The sequence below is a fragment of the Papio anubis genome, chromosome 3 (genome assembly GCF_008728515.1).
Source record: "Papio anubis isolate 15944 chromosome 3, Panubis1.0, whole genome shotgun sequence".
NCBI lineage: Eukaryota > Metazoa > Chordata > Mammalia > Primates > Cercopithecidae > Papio > Papio anubis.
In genome coordinates this window covers 39,119,762-39,138,576 of record NC_044978.1, presented here as the reverse complement: position 1 = coordinate 39,138,576, position 18,815 = coordinate 39,119,762, and the positions used below count along the sequence as shown (strand labels likewise).

Genomic DNA, 18,815 nt, shown 5'->3' with positions numbered 1-18,815 from the left:
GGGGTGGCTGCATTGAAGTGGCTGCTCTCTGTGTGTCCTTGCAGCTCCCCAGCTGCTCCCCTGCCAGAAAGGGTGCTCTCCATCTCTCTCCAGACAGAGCCTGAGTTTGCAAGCTGAGTCTTTTGATGGCTTGCAGGACTTTGGGGGTGCTCTGTGCCAAAGCAGTGGGAAGACCTTTTGAGTTGTGGTTTCCCTTGAATTTTAGCAGTGTTTTGCTGAAAGCCTGAGAAAGTCCGAGTTGTCAAAGAATTACAGCGTAGACACTTTGAAAAGAACCATCCTGATTGAGCCAACAGCACGAGAATGTTTCCAGCGATTCCCTTGCGAGAGCTAGCATTGATGGATGGGCTCAGTGGTACATAGCCTCGCCGTGCGCTGCGTTGTAAGGCAGCTTCTTGGAAAATTTAGAAGAATAAAACATTAAAAATTGGCATACTCAACATGTCATGAAAAACCTTGAGAGATTGGTTGGGATCGGAATTTAATAACCATATGAAGTCTTCTGAGAGGAAGAACCTTTAACCACCCTGTGCCCAGGGCTTTGGAGAGTTTGCTCAGAGACTGTGAAGGGAGTCGTTGCTGGGGTCACTTTTTGACTCAGGGGCTCAGATAGGAATCAGCGGCCGTAGGCCTGTGCCCGGCCTCGTTCTGTCTGGCTCTGAGCTGACGTTCTGGAGTGATTAGCTGTTCTACAGGCTCTGTCCTGGATAATGACGCTTAGACCCCCTCAGACAGAACCTATGTTGTGTGGTTTACAAATACCATTTCCCATTTGCTGATGAGGAGTTCAACAGTCAAAAAACAAACCCCTGGGCTCTGACAGGGTGTTTGTGTAAACGAACAACCCTCTTTTGTTTGCAGTTCTGATGGCGATTGTGAATGTTGTGTGTTTACGTGTGTTCGGTAGTCACTCTGCGCATGTTGGCAGGGTGTCCCTCTAACCCCGTGTTCCCTACACAACTCTGCGGGCTGTTAGCTCGGGGGAACTGCTGATGTCATGATCCCATTTAGGACCTGCAGGAAAATTCAATCAGGCTTGTCTCTGGTGGCACCCATTCTCGATGGCCAAAACACCAGCCTGTGAATTTTGGGCTGTCCCCAAAAGCGGGAGAGGAAGGCCTGCTGCTGGTCCTCCCCTGGCGCAGGACCTGGTCCGGGGCATGGTTGTGTGGGGGAACTCGCGACGCTGCTGTATCGTCCTCCTCGTCCTCATCCTCCTCACGTCACTGTGCATCTGTGTGTCCTGTCTTCAGGAACAGTTTTAAGTGTTTTTATATTAAAAATAACCTCAAAATGACTCTCCCTGGTACTCATAACTGAGACTGTGGGGCCAACCTGGTTTTCTGCAGATACAAATGATAGTGGAAATAGTGTCAACCGACTGGAGGTTGAATCATCAGACAACTGCTGTGTCACCTACAGATAGGACCTTCCCATCTGCTGTCACGCTGGTGTTCTCACCCCCAGAGTTGGGGCCTGAGGCTTCAGTGAGAAAATTATGGGCTAGGAATTGGTCCATAAAGGTGAAAGAAAGTAAAGTTGATGGTGTTATCTGCGTTTTATTTGACAGTTTGATTTGACAGTTTGAGAGGCACCTCAGAGTTTCCTTCTTTACCCCGCTGAGACAGTGGGAGAGCCCGAAGCAGAATCCTGGTATTCACCATGCTGTGCCCGACCAGCGCACCCCATCCTCAGCCCCTCTCACGCCTGCATGCTTGTCTCAGTTTCTCATGCCGCCGTCCGGCTCTCAGCTGCTTACTGGTGTGGGTCTTCTGTACCTACTCACATCCTTTCCAGCCAGCCAAGCACGCCCCTGGAAAACTTCATTTTAAAACTTCTCAGCTTGCCACCCACTGCCTGCCTTTCCAGACCAACAGCTGGTGAGAGCACGGGAGGAGTCCCGTCGTTCTGCCAGTGCTGTTTCCCACTTAGGTGAAAAGTGGCTTTTTGGAAAGGGCAGCTTAGGATGGGTGCCTTTGTGAAGGCTTTTGTTCTTTCTCCAGCTGCGTTTCCAAAGATGAGTTTGTATCAGTAAGTGTACTCTCAGCCAGCCTTTGGGATAAGAGATCATTTAATGGGCGAGGCCTTGGTTTCAGGCAGGGCTGAGGTGTGGAATTACAGCTCCATTTTCTTGGACTTGTCCTTAGCATGCGTAAGAAAGGACAGAGCAGGGTGCACGCAGGACGGCCTCCCATGTACCCCGGGGGGCTCGCCCGGCTGCAGAGACCAGGAGAGACCATCTTGTGGCGGGAAGGAAATGCCGAGAAGCCGCCGTCACTCGGCGCCTGTGGTGCAGACTTGAGAAGGGACGGATTCAAGGGCATTGCCTTCTTCCCTGGGGGATTATGCCTTGTTTCAGGGGGAAGTTGGGGAAGGATTTGGGTTTATGCCTTAATTTAAGAATAGACAAAACTGTTTCACTCGTGTTGCTTCTGTTGAAAGTAAGTCTAGTTTCTGTCCCTGCTTCTCTCCTGCCTTCTGCCTCTCCCGCCGCCTGCATTGCTTCGCTCTGGCTAGGTCCAAGGCCATGGTATGTACTAACTGCACTGCCAGCCTGCCTTCTGCTGCACATGCCCCTGTGCTCCTGACAGGAAGAGAAAAGGAGAAATAACGGGGGCGGGGGGGGATGGTTTTCTTGTACCCAGGAGACCTTTTGTGGTAGGAAAGACCTGTATGCTGGCTCTCTGCTTCCCGTGTAGGTGGGAGCATCTTTTAGTGGAGTTTTCCACCGTTACCCTTTCTCCAGGTAGTTGAAATTGTCCTTGGAAATTGTAGAGGTATGGGAGTTTTGTTTATTGAGACGGGGTCTCGCTCTGTTGCCCAGACTAGAGTGCAGTGGTGTGATCCTAGCTTGCTGTATCCTCAAACTCCTGAGCTCCAGCCATCCTCCTGCCTCAGCCTCCAAGTAGCTGGGACTACAGGTGCCTGCCACCATGCCCGGCTAATTTTTAAATTCTTTGTGGAGATGGAGTCTCTCCGTGTTGCCGAGACTGGTCTCAAACTCCTGACCTCAAGTGATCTTCCCTCCCTGGCCTCCCGAAGTGCTGGGATTACGGGTGTGAGCCATCGCACCTGGCCAGAAATAGATGACTGTTCAGCTTGAACTTGGCAGGGCCGGTGGAGAAGCAGCCGTTCCACAGGTAGCCTCAGGTGCCCTGAAGGCAGCCACCCAAGTTCATCTTAGAAAGTCCTGTTGTTGATTCTTATTTTCTCCAGACGTTTTTTGTTGTTGTTAAAGTACTGAAAGAACCTCCAGGGCATGTTCCCCTCTCCCTCCCCAGGGTAGTTAGATTACAAAATGCCTCCTGGCAATTGTCCCTTTCAGCTAAAGGTGCCTGGGAACTGCCATCTCCTTCACTTTTGGGAGGCCCAGTGAGATGGCAGCTTGATGGACTTCCCTGGACAAGCAGGAAATAGAGAAGGAAAAAGGAGAACCAGGCTCCCTTCCCCAGCCAGGCTCAGAACGCAAGGTGACTGCCTCACATCTTTGTGGCTGTTTCTCTGTTCCTTGAAGAGCTGAGCAGATTTAAAAACTTGCAAGACGTGTCAGGATAAGGAAGCTTTGCTTCACGTGAAGAGAAGACAGGTGAGGAGATCCTGGAGGATCTCAAAAAAGGATAATATGGCTCCATCTGATTCCTGGGCCTTTTATAGACTTCACAGCCACTCAGGTTGTTAGAAGGATTAATTATTCACAGGACATATGGGTAACTTTTCAGTTTGTGACAGAGAACTTTCTTTGGAAAAGTAAACTGTCCAAGACCGAGCACCCTCGTAAGGTTTACTTATTGTCTCAGAATTCTTTTGAGCTTAAGGTCTGGGCTTGGGCTGAAGCAGTGAGAACCCAGGCACAGCCCAAAGCGAGAGAAGACAACAGACACCCAGTGTTCCCTGGGCTGCCAGCCTGGGTCAGGGTAGGAGCAGAGGTCGCGGACAGCCCCTTCCCCCGGTGGGTTCCCGAAACCATTGCTCTCCTGTGAGGCTTCTGTTAGAGGCTTGGCGTTATTTCTCCTCTTCTGTTTCTGAGGCCCGTGCATGCTCTGTCGTGCTCTCCGCTCGTGGCAGCTGGGACCCGAGCCTGGGCCTGGGTAATGTGTTGTCTCTGCTGTTTCCTCCTCAGAACACGGCTCTAGATAAGGAGGGGCAGATTTTCTGCAGCAAGCACTGTCCAGACGGCGGCAGGCCTGGGATGGAGCCCATCTCTCCAGGTCCTCCCTCAGTGGAGGAGACCCCTGTGCCTGGGGAAGCAGTCCTGGCCCCCACCCCTCCGGAATCTCCCACCCCCAACTGTCCTCCTGCTGCCACGGGTGGTGAGCGGGCAGGAACCTGGCGCCGCCACCGAGACTGAGCCTCCTGCAGACGGGCAAAGCCGCCCGCTGCCACCCAGGAAGCCAGCCCTCTGCTCAGCCTCGCCGGCCTCCCTGCTGCAGGCCTCCCTGTCCTCACCGCCTGCGCCTGAGTTCGCGGGTCCTTCGCAGGCCGCCTGGGAACCGGAGCCCGGCGTGCCGGAGCCTGGCCTGGTGCTCTGGGCTCTACCTTCTGGTTCCTGGAGACATCAAAGGCTGCATCCGTGCTGCCAACAGCTGTTTGGAGAGACTCGTTCCAGATCATCCCCAGTCATTTTCAGTTTGTTGGACATTTTACAGCTTCACCAGGAGAATGTGCAACTTTATTCCAGCGTTCGATGCATTTTTATAGAAACACTTTGGATGAACCAAGGCCTTTTCCTTATTTAAATAGACTCAGAACGCTCCCTTTCTTTTCTTTTCTCTCTTTCTCTCTCTTTCTTTCTTTCTTTTTTTTTTTTTTTTTTTACAAAAGACTCAGAATTGCGTTTGTCCTTTTGTGGATGTCCTGTGGCTAAGAGGAGTGGCTTTCTAATGGAAGAAGTGAGCGCCTGAGAGGACGATTTGGTCTTTGGACGTGGATTGCAGGCTTTGAGAAGCGCTCAGATGCCCGATGCTGCGTGCTCAGCCATTTGGCTTGGGGCGCTGGGCTCACCGGAGACAATGCTGAGTATTTATTTGTACACAGATGATGGGAGAAGCCACTTCTTCCCTGGGCATTATGGGTTTTCCCCAGCTCTTCCCACACGTGTGTTAGGAAATGCCTGTGAACCTGCCCTCTGGGTTTTTTAATGAGAGGCTTGGCACACGCGGCACCCAGCGGCTGCTTCTCCGCAAGCCAGCGACTTGCAGAGCAGAACAAGCTCCGCACCTGAGCCCCGGTGCCTGCTTCCTCATCTGCGTTTCATCTGGAGCAGGGCAGGTAACCACAGGAGGAGGCGCGCCCCAGGCAGCCAGGACTGGGCGGGAAGGTGCTCCCTGGATATACTCTGTGAACCTTCTGGAAGGCTGCTGGCAGTTTTTCCTTTTTGTCCACCACCCTGCTCTTTTTAATAATTGTACATAATCCGTGTATTTGTTTTACCTGCTCATCTTCTAAACTGGTGGGCCCTATAGTTCATTCTCATTGTTAGATTTTGCCTTTTACAAGTGTACCCAACCTGCAATAAACTTTTCCCTCTTGAAAAAAAGTAATCAGGGATGGGCCAAGGTGTCTGTGTTGTCGTTTGGCCAAGGATGTGTGGAATCAAAGTTCTCCTCCTCAGCCCAGGTTCCAGCAGGTGCCAGTGGCTGTTTTGCAAAGTCTCAGGGCCACTCGGGGAAAAGAGGAAGTTTGGGGAGAACACATATGGAAAGGTGCCTTGGTTGAAGTTTGTCTGGTTACAGGTGCAGAAGGGGCATGGTGGCTCAGGCCTGTAATCCCAGCAGTTTGGGAGGCCAAGGTGGGTGGATCACCTGAGGTCAGGAGTTCAAGACCAGCCTGGCCAACATGGCAAAACCCCATCTCTACTAAAAATAGAAAAACTAGCCGGTCGTGGTGGCGCATGCCTGTAATCCCAGCTACTCAGGAGGCTGAGGAGGGAGAATCACTTGAACCAGGGAGGTAGAGGCTGCAGTGAGCTGAGATCATGCCACTGCACTCTAGCCTGGGTGACAGAGTGAGAACCTGTCTCAGAAAAAAGACACATCACAAAAGCTCAAGAATAAATGGTGTGCCTGGTGTGTGACAGAGGAACCTTACGAACCAGGAGCAGGAGGGGCAGAGAGTTGGGGCAGCTGTTCCCCTGTCTCTCTCTGAGGTTGTGTGGTCTCCTGTCTCTGCTTTTTCCAGTGCCCTGTCAGCTACAGCTTTCTCTGCAAGACTCTTGTTTCTGTTCCCTCATAGTACCCACTGACCTGTGACTTAGGTTACCCTCGTACTGCCTCTGTCCCCAACTTTTCAAGGCTTTATAATCCCAGAGCTTGAAACCATCTAACTTGACTCTGGATCTTCCAGTTCAGAGAGCTGAAGGAATGAGTCACTCTCATGGGCCAGGTGATGCAATGAGTTCTGGGCTGGTGCTGACCCCTGATCTGGTCCAGAGGTCGGCCACAAGGTGCGGTGGGATGGGCGGGGAGGGGGGTTGGCGGGTGCGGCAGCAGTGGGCTTCCTAGTCCCACAGCTGTAGCAGGGTCAGACTACAGGAGGATAAGTTTCAAAAAAGCAGTGATGTATAGGTCTAGAACATTCTGCTTGTGCCTCTTTAGTTACAGGGCAAGCTTTTTCTTAGCTTTCAATAGAAATATTTTTGTTAATGGAAGGGAAGAGCTAAAAAAAGGAAGGAGAAAAATGCAAATAGCAATAGAACAAGGCCTCTGGCACTGATCTGAGCCCCAGACCCATCTCCCACTCTCGAACTGTGAGGTTCAAAGAAAGATATCTGCTAAAGACAAGAAAATAAGTGGCCGGGCAGTGCCAGTCACTGTCAGGATGCAGGAGCCTCTTTTTGGTACATGCCTCCGTCTTCTGTGAGGGTGGAGACCAGAAGTAGCATAAACTGGCGGGGGCGGCACTGCCTAGCCGTCCTGTTAAAATGGTTATGACCCCAGGAAAACCTACAGAAGTATGTGGTGCTAGGGGAGCAAACCAAGAAGTCAAGTCACACGTCCAAGGTCATAGAATTAGCAGGAGGTGGAGCCACGATACAGTGTTAGCTTTTGCTGACTCTAAAGTGCATGTTCTTTTTGGGGGCGAGGGGTTCCCTGTCTATCCTAGGCTAAATCAAGGCCTGGAGGGGAGGAGCTAAATAAAGGTTCTACTACAGGCAGATTGTTCATCGCCCACTTGTTTAGCAGACGTTTATTAAGCTGTAATTCTGTCTCAGAATCTAAGTTAAATACAGGCACTTAACTGCTGCGCTCCTCAAATTCTGCGCAGAGATAATGGCGTGGGCTGTTTCATGTTGATTCCCTTACTTGAGCCGGGCCGAGTCTCAGCCTTTCATTTTCTCTCTCTTCCTCTCGCCCTCTCTTCAGAAAGGTTGCTATAACAGAAATGTATTGAATATATAAATTGAAGGCATTTGGCAAAACTTCCCCAGAATATCTTCATGGCTAAAATGGTGAAATGTGAATTAGGAGATGGTGAGGACAGCTCAGGGCAGATTCACCATGTTGAAAGCAGGAGTGCTGATTGATGTTGTCTTGGAGAAAGATCTCTAGAACAGTTTGCTGTCCCACAGAAATATGCAAGCCACAGGAGACAGCATTTCCTAGTATCATGTTAAAAATTTTTTTTAAAGAAACAAGTGAAATTAATTTTTATAGTGTATTTTATTTAACCTAATATGTCTAAATACATCCAAAGTATTATTTTGGCATGTAGTCAATACAAAAAAAATCCCTGGGATGTTTTACTTTTTTTGTTCTAAACCTTTGAAATCTGGTGTGCTTTACATTTACAGCACGTCTCCGTTTGGACGGGGCACATTTCAAGTGTTGAACTGTGGTTAGTGGCTGCCAGGCTGGACAGGGCAGCTCTGCAGCCAGCCTGCAGCTTCAGTCTTTGTTCTTAACCTTTTTTTTCCCCCCATATGATGTGAATAACAACTTAGAAAGAATGCTTTTCTGTTTTTTTTTTTTTTTTTTTTTTTTTTTAAAAGGCATAGACTCATTTAAAAGGATCTCAGCAGGTGAGGATACTGACCCAAACCCATGGCATAGAAGTGCAGTGTGAAGTGCTGGGATTCGATTCTGTAACTACCCGAGGCAAGGCCCTCCTGGCCTGCAGCACGGCTGAAGATCTGGGCATGGAGGATTTCAGTGATCACCCCGTCATTAGGAGCCAACATAGCTTCTTGAACATTAGCATAATCTTAGCTGTGTTATGAGAAGCACGGGCAGATCCCAGGCAGTACTAACCGGGGATGGAGTTCTGTTCTGGGGACCTTGGTGCGTGTGGTACAGAGAAAGCAATGATCACCTGACAGAGGACAGCTGGAGTAGTGAGGGGGTGTGAATCCTGGCAGCCAAGGACTGGTGGAGAAAACTGAGGTAAGAGAAAAGTCAAGGCACATTTGCTCAGTGTCTTTGGCTGTGTGAAGGACTGTTCCGTAGAAGGGGGTGCAGCGTTTTTTTAGTTGCTCTGGATGGTCAGCCTGAGGTCAGCAGGTAGGGGGCACAAAAGGTCAGATTTGAGGGCAGAGTGAGAGTAAGCTTCTAGTAACAGAGCAGCCTAGTCACAGAATCAGCTGCTTTCTAAAGAAGATGATCATGACAATGGACAATCACACAAGTTTACAGCTTATGGAGTATTTCATCCCATCTCACTTGAGATATGCCACAGCCCTAAGAGATAGACACTAATATCCTTGTCTAATAAATAAGGAAATGGAATGGCCAAGAGCTTCCCCAGGCTCACTGGAGCTGGGCCTCGGTGCTTCTGCCTTGCAGGGCAGGTGCCCCATGACGAGGTTGCCTCTTGGCGATCAGAGATGTATTAGAAGTGCTGCGTGTGTAAGACACAGGTGGGGTGCAAATCCATAGAAACATTCACAGTTTGGCTTTTATCCTTGCTGGAGGAGCCCACTCTCTCAAATAGATAGCTTGCCTGGCCAGGCACGTGGCTCATGCCTAGAATTCCAGCACTTTGGGAGGCTGAGGCGGGCGGATCACCTGAGGTTGGCAGTTTGAGACCAGCCTGACCAACATGGAGAAACCCTGTCTCTACTAAAAACACAAAATTAGGCGTGGTGGCGCATGCCTGTAATCCCACCTACTCAGGAGGCTGAGGCAGGAGAATCGCTTGAACCTGAGAGCCGGAGGTTGCGGTGAGCCAAGATTGCACCATTGCACTCCAACCTGGGCAACGAGAGCGAAACTCTGTCTCAAAAGTCATCGGCCCCTACCACGCCTCTTCATTTTGGGCGGAGCTGGACGCCACAGGCCTCCAGCACGGTCATGCGGGCTGAGTCTGTTGCATTGCGAGGCATGGTTGGATGCCTGCCTGTGTTGAGCCTGAAGTCAGTTCTGGGGATGTCTTTCAAATTATCCAAGGCCAAAGCTGCAAAGCAGCCAGCTTCGTGCCAGGTATGAGAAGTGACAAGCCTGCTCAACTCCCTGGAATCTTGGTTTTGGCCAGGAAAAATATTCCTGAATTTGGGACAGAAAAATAGTTCACTTCATGTTTCTGGCATAGATTGCCAAGATCTCATAGGAGCATTCACAGTTTGTCTTCTGACCTTGCTGGAGGAGCCCAACTCTCTCAAAACAGATTGCTTGCCTAAAGGCCAAACTACCCTTCATTTCATTAGAGAGAAAAATGTGATGTGCTTTGCTCTGAGCAGTCTGCAGTTCTGGTTCACAGCAGCCAGGGCTGGGAGTGATATGTCAGTGGCGTTAACAGTCGTCTTGCGTCTTTAGCGATCTTATGACTCTAGAGCACGCAAGAAGTTCATCATGTTGACTTTTCAAGTCTATCTAAAAGAAAAATCCAAAAGATTTTTCTCTCACTCATCTGAGAGTAAGTAGAACTTTAAAATGGTTTATTTGGCTATTTATGTATTTGCTACTTTATGGTCTTGCCCTTCCTTCTTATAAGCAGGAAGTTTTGAAACTTCCCAGCCTCCTTCCTCTGCAAGGATAACTTGTGAAGCCTACAGATTTAACAGTGATTCAACTTAATGCTACACAAAACGGGGGTAGCTGGGCTGGGAGTTCTCCTGCTCGAAGTAGGAAACGATTTCCTTCCATGTGGTAGGGCAAAAATAGCCAAGTGGAGGCACTAGCACATTTGCTCATGTACAGGTTATGCAGATTGTGAGACTAAAGTCACTTTCTGCTTCTGTTGGTAAACACACTTTGGCCTAATGGGATTTCATGTGGGGCTATGGGGCTAATCCATAACGAACACACACCAGGAAGTGGTGAAGTTTCTCCACCAAGCTCAGTGGGGGATTATTCCAGCTTTTAAATGAAAGACACTTCTGCTTCTGGATCCAGAAGGAATCTGTTTATGTCGTGGGTCCGCTGTCTTTTTTAGCAGGGATGGAGAATGGGACAGGACTGTCACAGTAGAAAGGACTAAACCAGGCCCATGATTTGCATGGCTAGGAACTCTTGAGATCACAGCCAGTAAAAAGGTATCAAAGAAGCCTAGTGAACATCTCTACCTCAACCACCTCTCATGGTGGATCTAAGCTGCTGCAGCTGTTTTATTTGCTAAGAAGGGTACAAAGTAGGTGCAGTGGGGCTGCATCCCAGGTTCCTCCTGCAAGCCTGACTCACACAACCACTGCCATCTCACTGCCCCTCTGACAGGCGTAGGAGGACATGTGACACCAAGTGCGTGGTCGGCCCCTGACCTTCTGGCTTGGCTGCTCTTAGAGCGAGTGGGAAGGGCAACTCCAGGTTGTCAGTTCCTGACCTCATGCCCTACTCACGGCGACTCGTGATTCCTATGCGAGACACTCTGAATCTTCCTGTTGTGTATGCTAAGCAGAAATGAGGTGTGATGTTTCTCAATGGATAAAATAGCTCTTTTATTGAAGTAATTTATGAAAACATTGCTTTTCGGTGTACTTTGGGAGTAAGACGTTGTCCTCTGAGAGTGCATTGTCTACACGTTTCTATCTCTGTTTTTCAGATGTTCATGTTGTCTCTTAGACCTCCTGCTTTCTCCCTGAGATCTAATGGTATTTCTTAAATGACAGCATCTCAGGGACTTGATTGGTTATATTTCAGTAAGAATCAATATGTCAGGGAGGAAAATCTTAATTTCTGGAGGCAATGCATTTTAAACCAGCCCTCAGTTACCCATACAAGGACCAAGCACGGCCCATCCAGCTGCATCCACTCACTATGCAGACGCGCTGCTCCCTCTGTTGTGGATCCCTCATTTCCAGCCCCAAAACACCTCTACTTTCACTTCTTTTCTTAACTGGTTTACATTTATGTAAAGTAATAGCTTTTTTAAGGAGTTAAAATTGAATAAGTAAATATTGAATAAACTGTGAATGTTATTGCTGAACAGATTCTATTAAGAAGCCCTGGTGTTGAGGCCGGGCGCGGTGGCTCACGCCTGTAATCCCAGCACTTTGGGAGGCCGAGGCGGGCGGATCACAAGGTCAGGAGATCGAGACCACGGTGAAACCCTGTCTCTACTAAAAATACAAAACATGAGGCGGGCGAGGTGGCGGGCGCCTGTAGTCCCAGCTACTTGGGAGGCTGGGGCAGGAGAATGGCGTGAACCCGGGAGGTGGAGCTTGCAGTGAGCCAGGATCGCGCCACTGCACTCTAGCTTGGGCGACAGAGCAAGACTCCGTCTTAAAAAAAAAAAAAAAAAAAAAAGCCCTTGTGTTGATGCCAGCCTTATTTGTTTCATGTTGTTTCTTTTTTTAATATTTAATTTTTTACTTTTTAATTATTATTTTTTGAGATGGAGTCTCACTCTGTCGCCTAGGCCGGAGTGCAATGGCACAATATCAGCTCACTGCAACCTCCGCCTCCCAGGCTCAAGCAATTCTCCTGCCTCAGCCTCCCGAGTAGCTGGGATTAACAGACACCTGCCACCACACCTGGCTACTTTTTGTATTTTTAGTAGGGACAGGGTTTCACCATGTTAGCCAGGTTGGTCTCGAACTCCTGACCCTAAGTGATTTGCCCGCCTTGGCCTTCCAAAGTGCTGGGATTACAGGCGTGAGCCACTGCGCCTGGCCTACTTACGTTTCAATTAATTTTCCTTAGTTGTAAGTTTTAAAAACAAGGAAGGTAGTGGAGATACTGATTTTTTTTTCTTTTAGGATTCAAGAGGAGCTTTACTTTAGGCTTGTTAAGAATAAGGTGGTTGAAGTATCATTTGTGTGGCATATGACTTAGGTATTACTATTTTCTTCTACTATTGTTAAGTTAATGAGGATATTAACAGTATGTTCATCAATTAATTTATCAGCAACTTGCATATGTCTTTGATTCTAAAATGTATTTTCCCTCCCCCACATTTCACCATCATCTGTTTTCTTAATGATGGATCTCAGATGAAGTGGTACATAAAAGAAGTTCCTTGTCTAGGCATTTGTAAGATTCAGGTCTAGGTCATTTGTGTGAGTCTCAATAAGAGGAGAGATCTGGCCAAAGAAAGCTTATTTTCCTGTTTTCAGTCAGGAGGATCTCTCACGTTCGTTATTGATCAAAAACTAGGACTGAATCAGAGTTTGACATTTTCTTTGTGAATCATGATTTTATTAATGTTTAAAATTTAGGAGCAAAAAAGGCATTTCCAACAATTCAATTACAGATGCCATTTTATTCAGCTTTTTCTGTCAAACTGAATTGTTCATTCCAAATCCTTGCTTTTAGAGAATAGCTGAGTGTGTAGGAAAAAAAGAGGGACCACTTGAGGTCTATTGCGAGAGAAATAGAGATCAAAGTTCACAACATACAAAGAATTTATTTATGCAATACAGGCCTTTTCTCAAATATTTTTCACAGAATTCCACACAGTAATCTACTAGAAAAGTAGAATTATACAACACCAAATAACATTGTTTCTTAGTACAAATTGCTAATCAAAAGGAAGGTGGAGATAGTTGAATAACAAATAGTAAAACAGGTGTTGCTGAATACAGCACCTGGTAGCCTCTACTTGCAAACCCAGGGAGGGAAGAGGGTGCCCCAACAATGGCTCTGCCTCATTGTCCGGGCACAGGCAAACCGCAGTAGTGAGCTTTGGTACTTGCATTTACTTTAAAAGAAAAACAAATGTTGTGAGCTCAAGAGCATTTCCATAATTTCATTTTGTTGTGCTATGAAGATGACAGATCAGGAAAAAAATGGTAACTATTTCACACTTGCTATAAATTAGATTCCTTGTGCTAACCACACAATAAAATAGCCTCCCCCAAACCATACTTTTCTAGGTCTAAAACATGCTTGAAGAATAATAGTGACAGAATTAACTGAGATGTTTTAAATTACATTTACCATAATTTAAACATTACTATTTAAATCCCAGAAATATTAGTGCTGAAGAAGCACAGTTTGGAAAAACACAGGACCCAAATTACAGCATCAAATTTTTCTATTCCAATATTATAACCCACTTCCCCACTGTGAAAATCCTATTTCTCAAGCTTGTAGATGCATGGGAAATGTTCTTCATAATATTATAGCTGGAATAAGTGGTTTACTTGCTCCACTGTACGTTTCCATAATTGGTGAAAATAGACTTCTCATTATGACTAAAAATATAGATTTTTTAAAACTACAGAACCCAGCAGCCAGTTTTCTGCTTTGCTAATCCCCCCAAAAAAGTCAAGCAAAGACTACAAAAATAGCAATTATTAATAACTTTAAAAAATATTTTGCTTCTTTGAGCAAATTTAAGTTACATTCAGATGTGGTGGAAGAGAATGATGCTCCAGATACTTCTGCTCATCCTAGGGGCAGAGTGAATGCACAGCTGTCACCATCAGTAGCGGGTTTGGTATTCATGATGCCACCGGTTAAAGTCGTTGTAAAATAGCACGATGCTTCCTGAAGCCATGCCAGAAATGATGCACCTAGGAGAAGCACAGAGAGAAGGACTTTTACAAACCTGTGTGTCCTAGAGATGTTACTAAAAACTGCTCTTCCCAAATCCACAAAGTAAATATAGAAGATGGCAGTCAAGGCTCCAATTTGTGAGAACTAAGGTATGTATTTCATGACTAAAATGTAGCCCTGGGTAAGCTCAGAGTACTGCCTCTGACACTCCACAAGGATCCAAGCCACAGCTTGCTTTTTCATTGAAAGGGTAAGGACAGCTGGTATGTGCAAGATGAGTCACTAAAACCTGAACAGATTTGGTAATTTCTAAAGGGGAACTGGGCTGGCAAGACCCATCCTTTACATAAGCAACAGAATCAAAAGAAGGAACCACAATCTCAAACTAACTGCTGGTGGAAGCAGCAGCACACACTCAAGTGACAAGAGACACCACCTCTGACAGGTGCAGAATCAATGAAGAGTAAAAAAGAAGAGCATTGACCATAATTTAAGATGGTCTCCCCTCTGTGGAGAAGTAGTCTATGTCCATCATGCTCTGGGTGAGGACCTAGTCCTCATTAACACAGTGACTCACTGAAATCACTGAAGATAAGAACTTGTGCAAGCTTCTTTGGTCTCCTGTCCCCAAAGAGGTGGTGCAGGGAAAGAGATGGAGAAGCTAGGTGAATGTAAACTAGGCATAGCCCATTATCTTAGACTTTTCTCTGTGTAGTTTGGTTAGGACCAGCCCTTAGAAGCCGTATTCAGTATGCTTCCTAGTACCTTGTATCAAAATTAGGAACTAAAATGTGTCACTACAAAAAAAAACTCAACACAAAAGAAGACAGTAAGGAGGAAATGAGAGACAAAACTCTAAGGCAGAGAGAAAAATAGCGAAGTGGCAAGTCAGTCTTTACTTATCAGTCATTAAAGAGATTATTCTCCAGCCAAAAGGAAGCAATTGGTAGCATGGATTAAAAAACATGATCCAACTATATGTTGTCTACAGGAGACCCACTTGAGATCTAAAGACAAACAGCTTGAAAGTGAAAGGATGGAAAAGATAGTCCATGTAAGTACTAACAGAGAGCTGAGGTGGCTTATTCTAATATCAGACAAAATAGTCTTTCAGTCAAAAACGGTTACAAGAGACAAAGAAGGACACTATATTGAGAAAAAGGTAAATTCACAGAAATATAACAATTATATATGCATTTATCATCAGACCCCCAAGATATACAAAGCAAACATTAACAGAATTGAAGGAAGAAATGGTTCTATAGTAATAGTTTTAGACTTCAATACCCCACTTAAATAATGGGTGGAACAACCAGGTGGAAGATAAGGAAATAGGAGACCTGAATAATACGATAAACCAATTGAACCTGACACGCCTATATATAGAACACCCACCCAGCAACAACAGAATATACATTTTTCTGAAGTGCACAATGGAATCGTCTCCAAGATAAACCATATGTCAGGCCACAAGTGTTAATGACTTAGTAAAGATTAAAATCACAAAGTAGCTTTTCTGATCATAATAGAATGAAACTAGATACCAATAACTGAAGGTAAACTAGAACATTTGCAAATATGTGGAAAATAAACAAATGATGGGTCAAAGAAAACAGACATCAGAAAATACTGAGACAAAAGGAAATACAACATGCCAAAACTTACAAAATGCAGCAAAAGCAATGCTAAGATGCAAATTTTTAGCTGTAAACACATACATTTAAAAATAATTCAATAAGCTAACTTTATGGTCTTAAGGAACTAGAAAACAGACTAAACCCAAGGCTAGGCAGAAGGAAGAAAATAATAAAAGAGATAGATAAAACAGAAAATAGTAAAGTGATAGAAAAAACCCAAAAAATTGGTTCTTTGAAAAGATCAACAAAATTGACAAACCTCTAGCTAGACTAAGATGACTTCGCTGGGCATGGTGGCTCATGCCTGTAATCCCAGCACTTTGGGAGGCCAAGGCTGGTAGATCACTTGGGGTCAGGAGTTTGAGACCAGCCTGGCCAACCTGGTGAAACCCCATCTCTACTAGAAATACAAAAATTAGCTGAGTGTGGTGGTGGGCACCTGTAATCCTAGCTACTCAGGAGGCTGAGGCAGGAGGATCACTTGAACCTGGGAGACAGAGGTTGCAGTGAGCCGAGATTGTGCCACTGCACTCCAGCCTGGGTGACAGAGCGAGACTCCATCTCAACAACAACAACAAAAAGACTCGAATTACTAAAATCTGAAATAAAAGTTTGGACATTACATTTGGCAGAAACAATGAGTTAAGAGAGACTATTAGAAACAACTGTATACCACCAAATAGGGCAACCTACATGAAATAGACTCCTGAAAACAGTATACCAAAACTGAATGAGGAAGAAATAGAAATGATTAGACTTAGACAAGTGAAGAAACTGAATCAGTAATCAGAAACCTCCCAATAAGAAAAGTCCTAGACCAGATGGCTTCACTGATGAATTCTACCAAACATTTAAAGAAGTGTTAACACTAATCCTTCTCAGTTTCTTCCAAAAAATCAGAGAATCCAGAACACTTATTAAGTGATTCAGTGAGGCCAGTATTACCCTGACACCAGAGCCAGTTGAAGACATTACAACAAAAGAACATACAGACCAGGATACAAAATACTGGCAAACTGAATTCACTAGCATAGTAGTGGGAATAGACACCATGACCAAGTGAGATTCATTCCGGGAATGCAAGGATGACTCACCATGCAAAAGTCAACCGACATAACATACTACATTAACAGAATGAACAACAACAAAATAAGCCCACATGATCATCTCAACTGATGCTGGAAAACCTGATGTGACAAAATTCATCCTTTTATTATGAAAGCAATAAACTAGGAGTAGAAGGAAACTATCTCAAATGATAAACAGCATATATGAATAACCCACAGCTAACACCACACTCGATGAAAAAAAGTTTTTCCCCTATGATTGGGAACAAGGCAAGGATGCCCACTTTCACCACTGTTATCCAACACAATACTGAAAGTCCTAGACAGAGCAATTACACAAGAAAAAAGTATCCACATTGGAAAGGAGGAGTGAAACTGTCTCTGTTTATAGATGACATGATCTTATATGTAGGAAATCCTAAAGATTCCACACCAAAACAAAAACTTAGAGCTCAGGAAATTTGCAGGATATACAACACGAAAATCAGTTGCATTTTTATATACTGACAATGAGCAGTCCAAAAGGAAAATTAAGAATTGCAGTGAGCTGAGATCGTGCCATTGCACTCCAGCCTGGGTGACAGAGCGAGACAGAAACCCCGAACAGCCAAAACAATCTTGAGAAAAAAGAAATATGTTAGCAGTTGCACATTTTCTGATTTGAAAACTTACTGCTACAATGCGACAGTAACCAAAACATTGTCATACTGATATAGACAGACCGACAGAAGAGAAAGTTGAGAAATAATCCCTCACACATGTGCTAAAATAGGGTGCCAAGACCTTTCAATGGAGAAAGCACCTTCTTTTCAACAAATGATGCTGGGAAAATCGGATGTCCACATGCAAAACAAAGTGGACCCTTACCTACCATTATGTTAAAAAACTAACTCAAAATGGATCAAAAACCTAAATATAAATTAAAACTATAAAACTTTTAGATGAAAACATTTGGGAAAACCTTCATGACCTTGGATTTTGCAGTGGTTTCTTGGATAGGATACCAAAATGAAAGACACAAGATAACAAAACAAAAAACCCATAACAAAAAATAGGACTTCATAGAAGGTAAAATCAGGGCTGGGTATGGTGGCTTATAGTTATAATCCCAGCACTTTGGGTGACTGAGGCATGAGGATGGTTTGAGCCCAGGAGTTCAAGACCAGCCTGGGCAACACAGTGAGACCCAGTCTCCACAGAAAATAAAAAAGCCGGGCATGGCGGCACATGCCTGTAGTACCAGCTACCATGTAGCTGAGGCAGGAGAATCATTTGAGCCTAGGAGGTTGAGGCTTCAGTGAGCTGTGACTGCACCACTGCACTCCAGCCTGGGCAAAAGAGTGAGACCCTGTCTCAAAAAAAAAAAAAAAAAAAAAAAGTAAAATATTTTGAGCGTCTAAGGACACTATGAAGAGAGTGAAAAGACAACATCACTGGTCATTAGGGAAATCAAAACCACAATGGGAGACCATGCCTGTTAGGACAACTGCTAAAAAATAGAGCAAGTGTCGACAAGGATGTGGAAAAATTGGAACCCATGTAAAATGGTACAGCCACTGTGGAAAACACTTCAAAGTTTCCTCAAAACGTCAAACATGGAACTGCCATATAACCCAGCAGTTCCACTCCTGGGCATACACCCAAAAAGACTGTAAAAAGGAACTTGAATTGATATTTGTAGATAATGTTCATAGCAGCATTACTCACAATAGCCAGAAGGTAGAAACAACCCAAGTGACCATCATCAACAGGTGAATGATAAACAGAACGCAGAATATTCATACAATATTCTGATACGTGCTACAACATGCAAGAACCTTGAAAGCGTTATCCTAAGTGAAATAAGCCAGGCACAACACAACAAATATTGTATGATTCCACTTACAGAAGGTGCTTAGAAGAGGCAAATTCATAGAGACAGAAAGTAGAATGCAGATGAGCTGGCAGGGGGAGAGAGTCATTAACAGGCAGAGCTTCTGTTTATGATGAAAAGGGTCTGGAATTGGATGATGGTGATGGTGGCACAACACTGTAAATGTACATAATGCACTAAATTATATATCAAAGTTTAGATGGAAAATATTACATGTTGCCACAATTTTTTTTTTAAAGGAACAAAAATGAGTGACTCTACGTTAAGAGGAAATACCACTTGAGAGCTTTTAGGAAATAAGCCCTATCTTTCAGGGGACTCTCCATATGCAGAGATAAAGGCATTTTACATTAAACATGTTTGCAGCTCTTTC

At 45.3% G+C, this 18,815-nt stretch overlaps 1 protein-coding gene and 1 long non-coding RNA gene across 6 annotated transcripts in view; one reads left to right on the top strand and one right to left on the bottom strand.

The window, feature by feature from the left end:
- The first annotated feature begins 6 nt into the window (after positions 1 to 6).
- Positions 7 to 5,540, top strand: LOC116274135. The gene is made up of 2 exons (XR_004182653.1): positions 7 to 1,653; positions 4,121 to 5,540. It is a non-coding gene; the product is annotated as an uncharacterized LOC116274135 (long non-coding RNA).
- A 7,067-nt stretch (positions 5,541 to 12,607) lies between these two features.
- LRBA (LPS responsive beige-like anchor protein) overlaps positions 12,608 to 18,815 on the bottom strand; it is a 766,866-nt gene continuing 760,658 nt past the window's right edge. For 4 of the 5 annotated variants that reach the window (XM_031664001.1, XM_031664000.1, XM_031664002.1 and 1 more), the window contains one exon: positions 12,608 to 13,882. In XM_031664001.1, coding sequence (XP_031519861.1) covers positions 13,792 to 13,882 — 91 coding nt within the window. In that variant the 3' untranslated portion in view covers positions 12,608 to 13,791. The remainder of the gene's footprint in view (positions 13,883 to 18,815) is intronic. The other variant, XM_031663999.1, reaches the window with a different exon arrangement.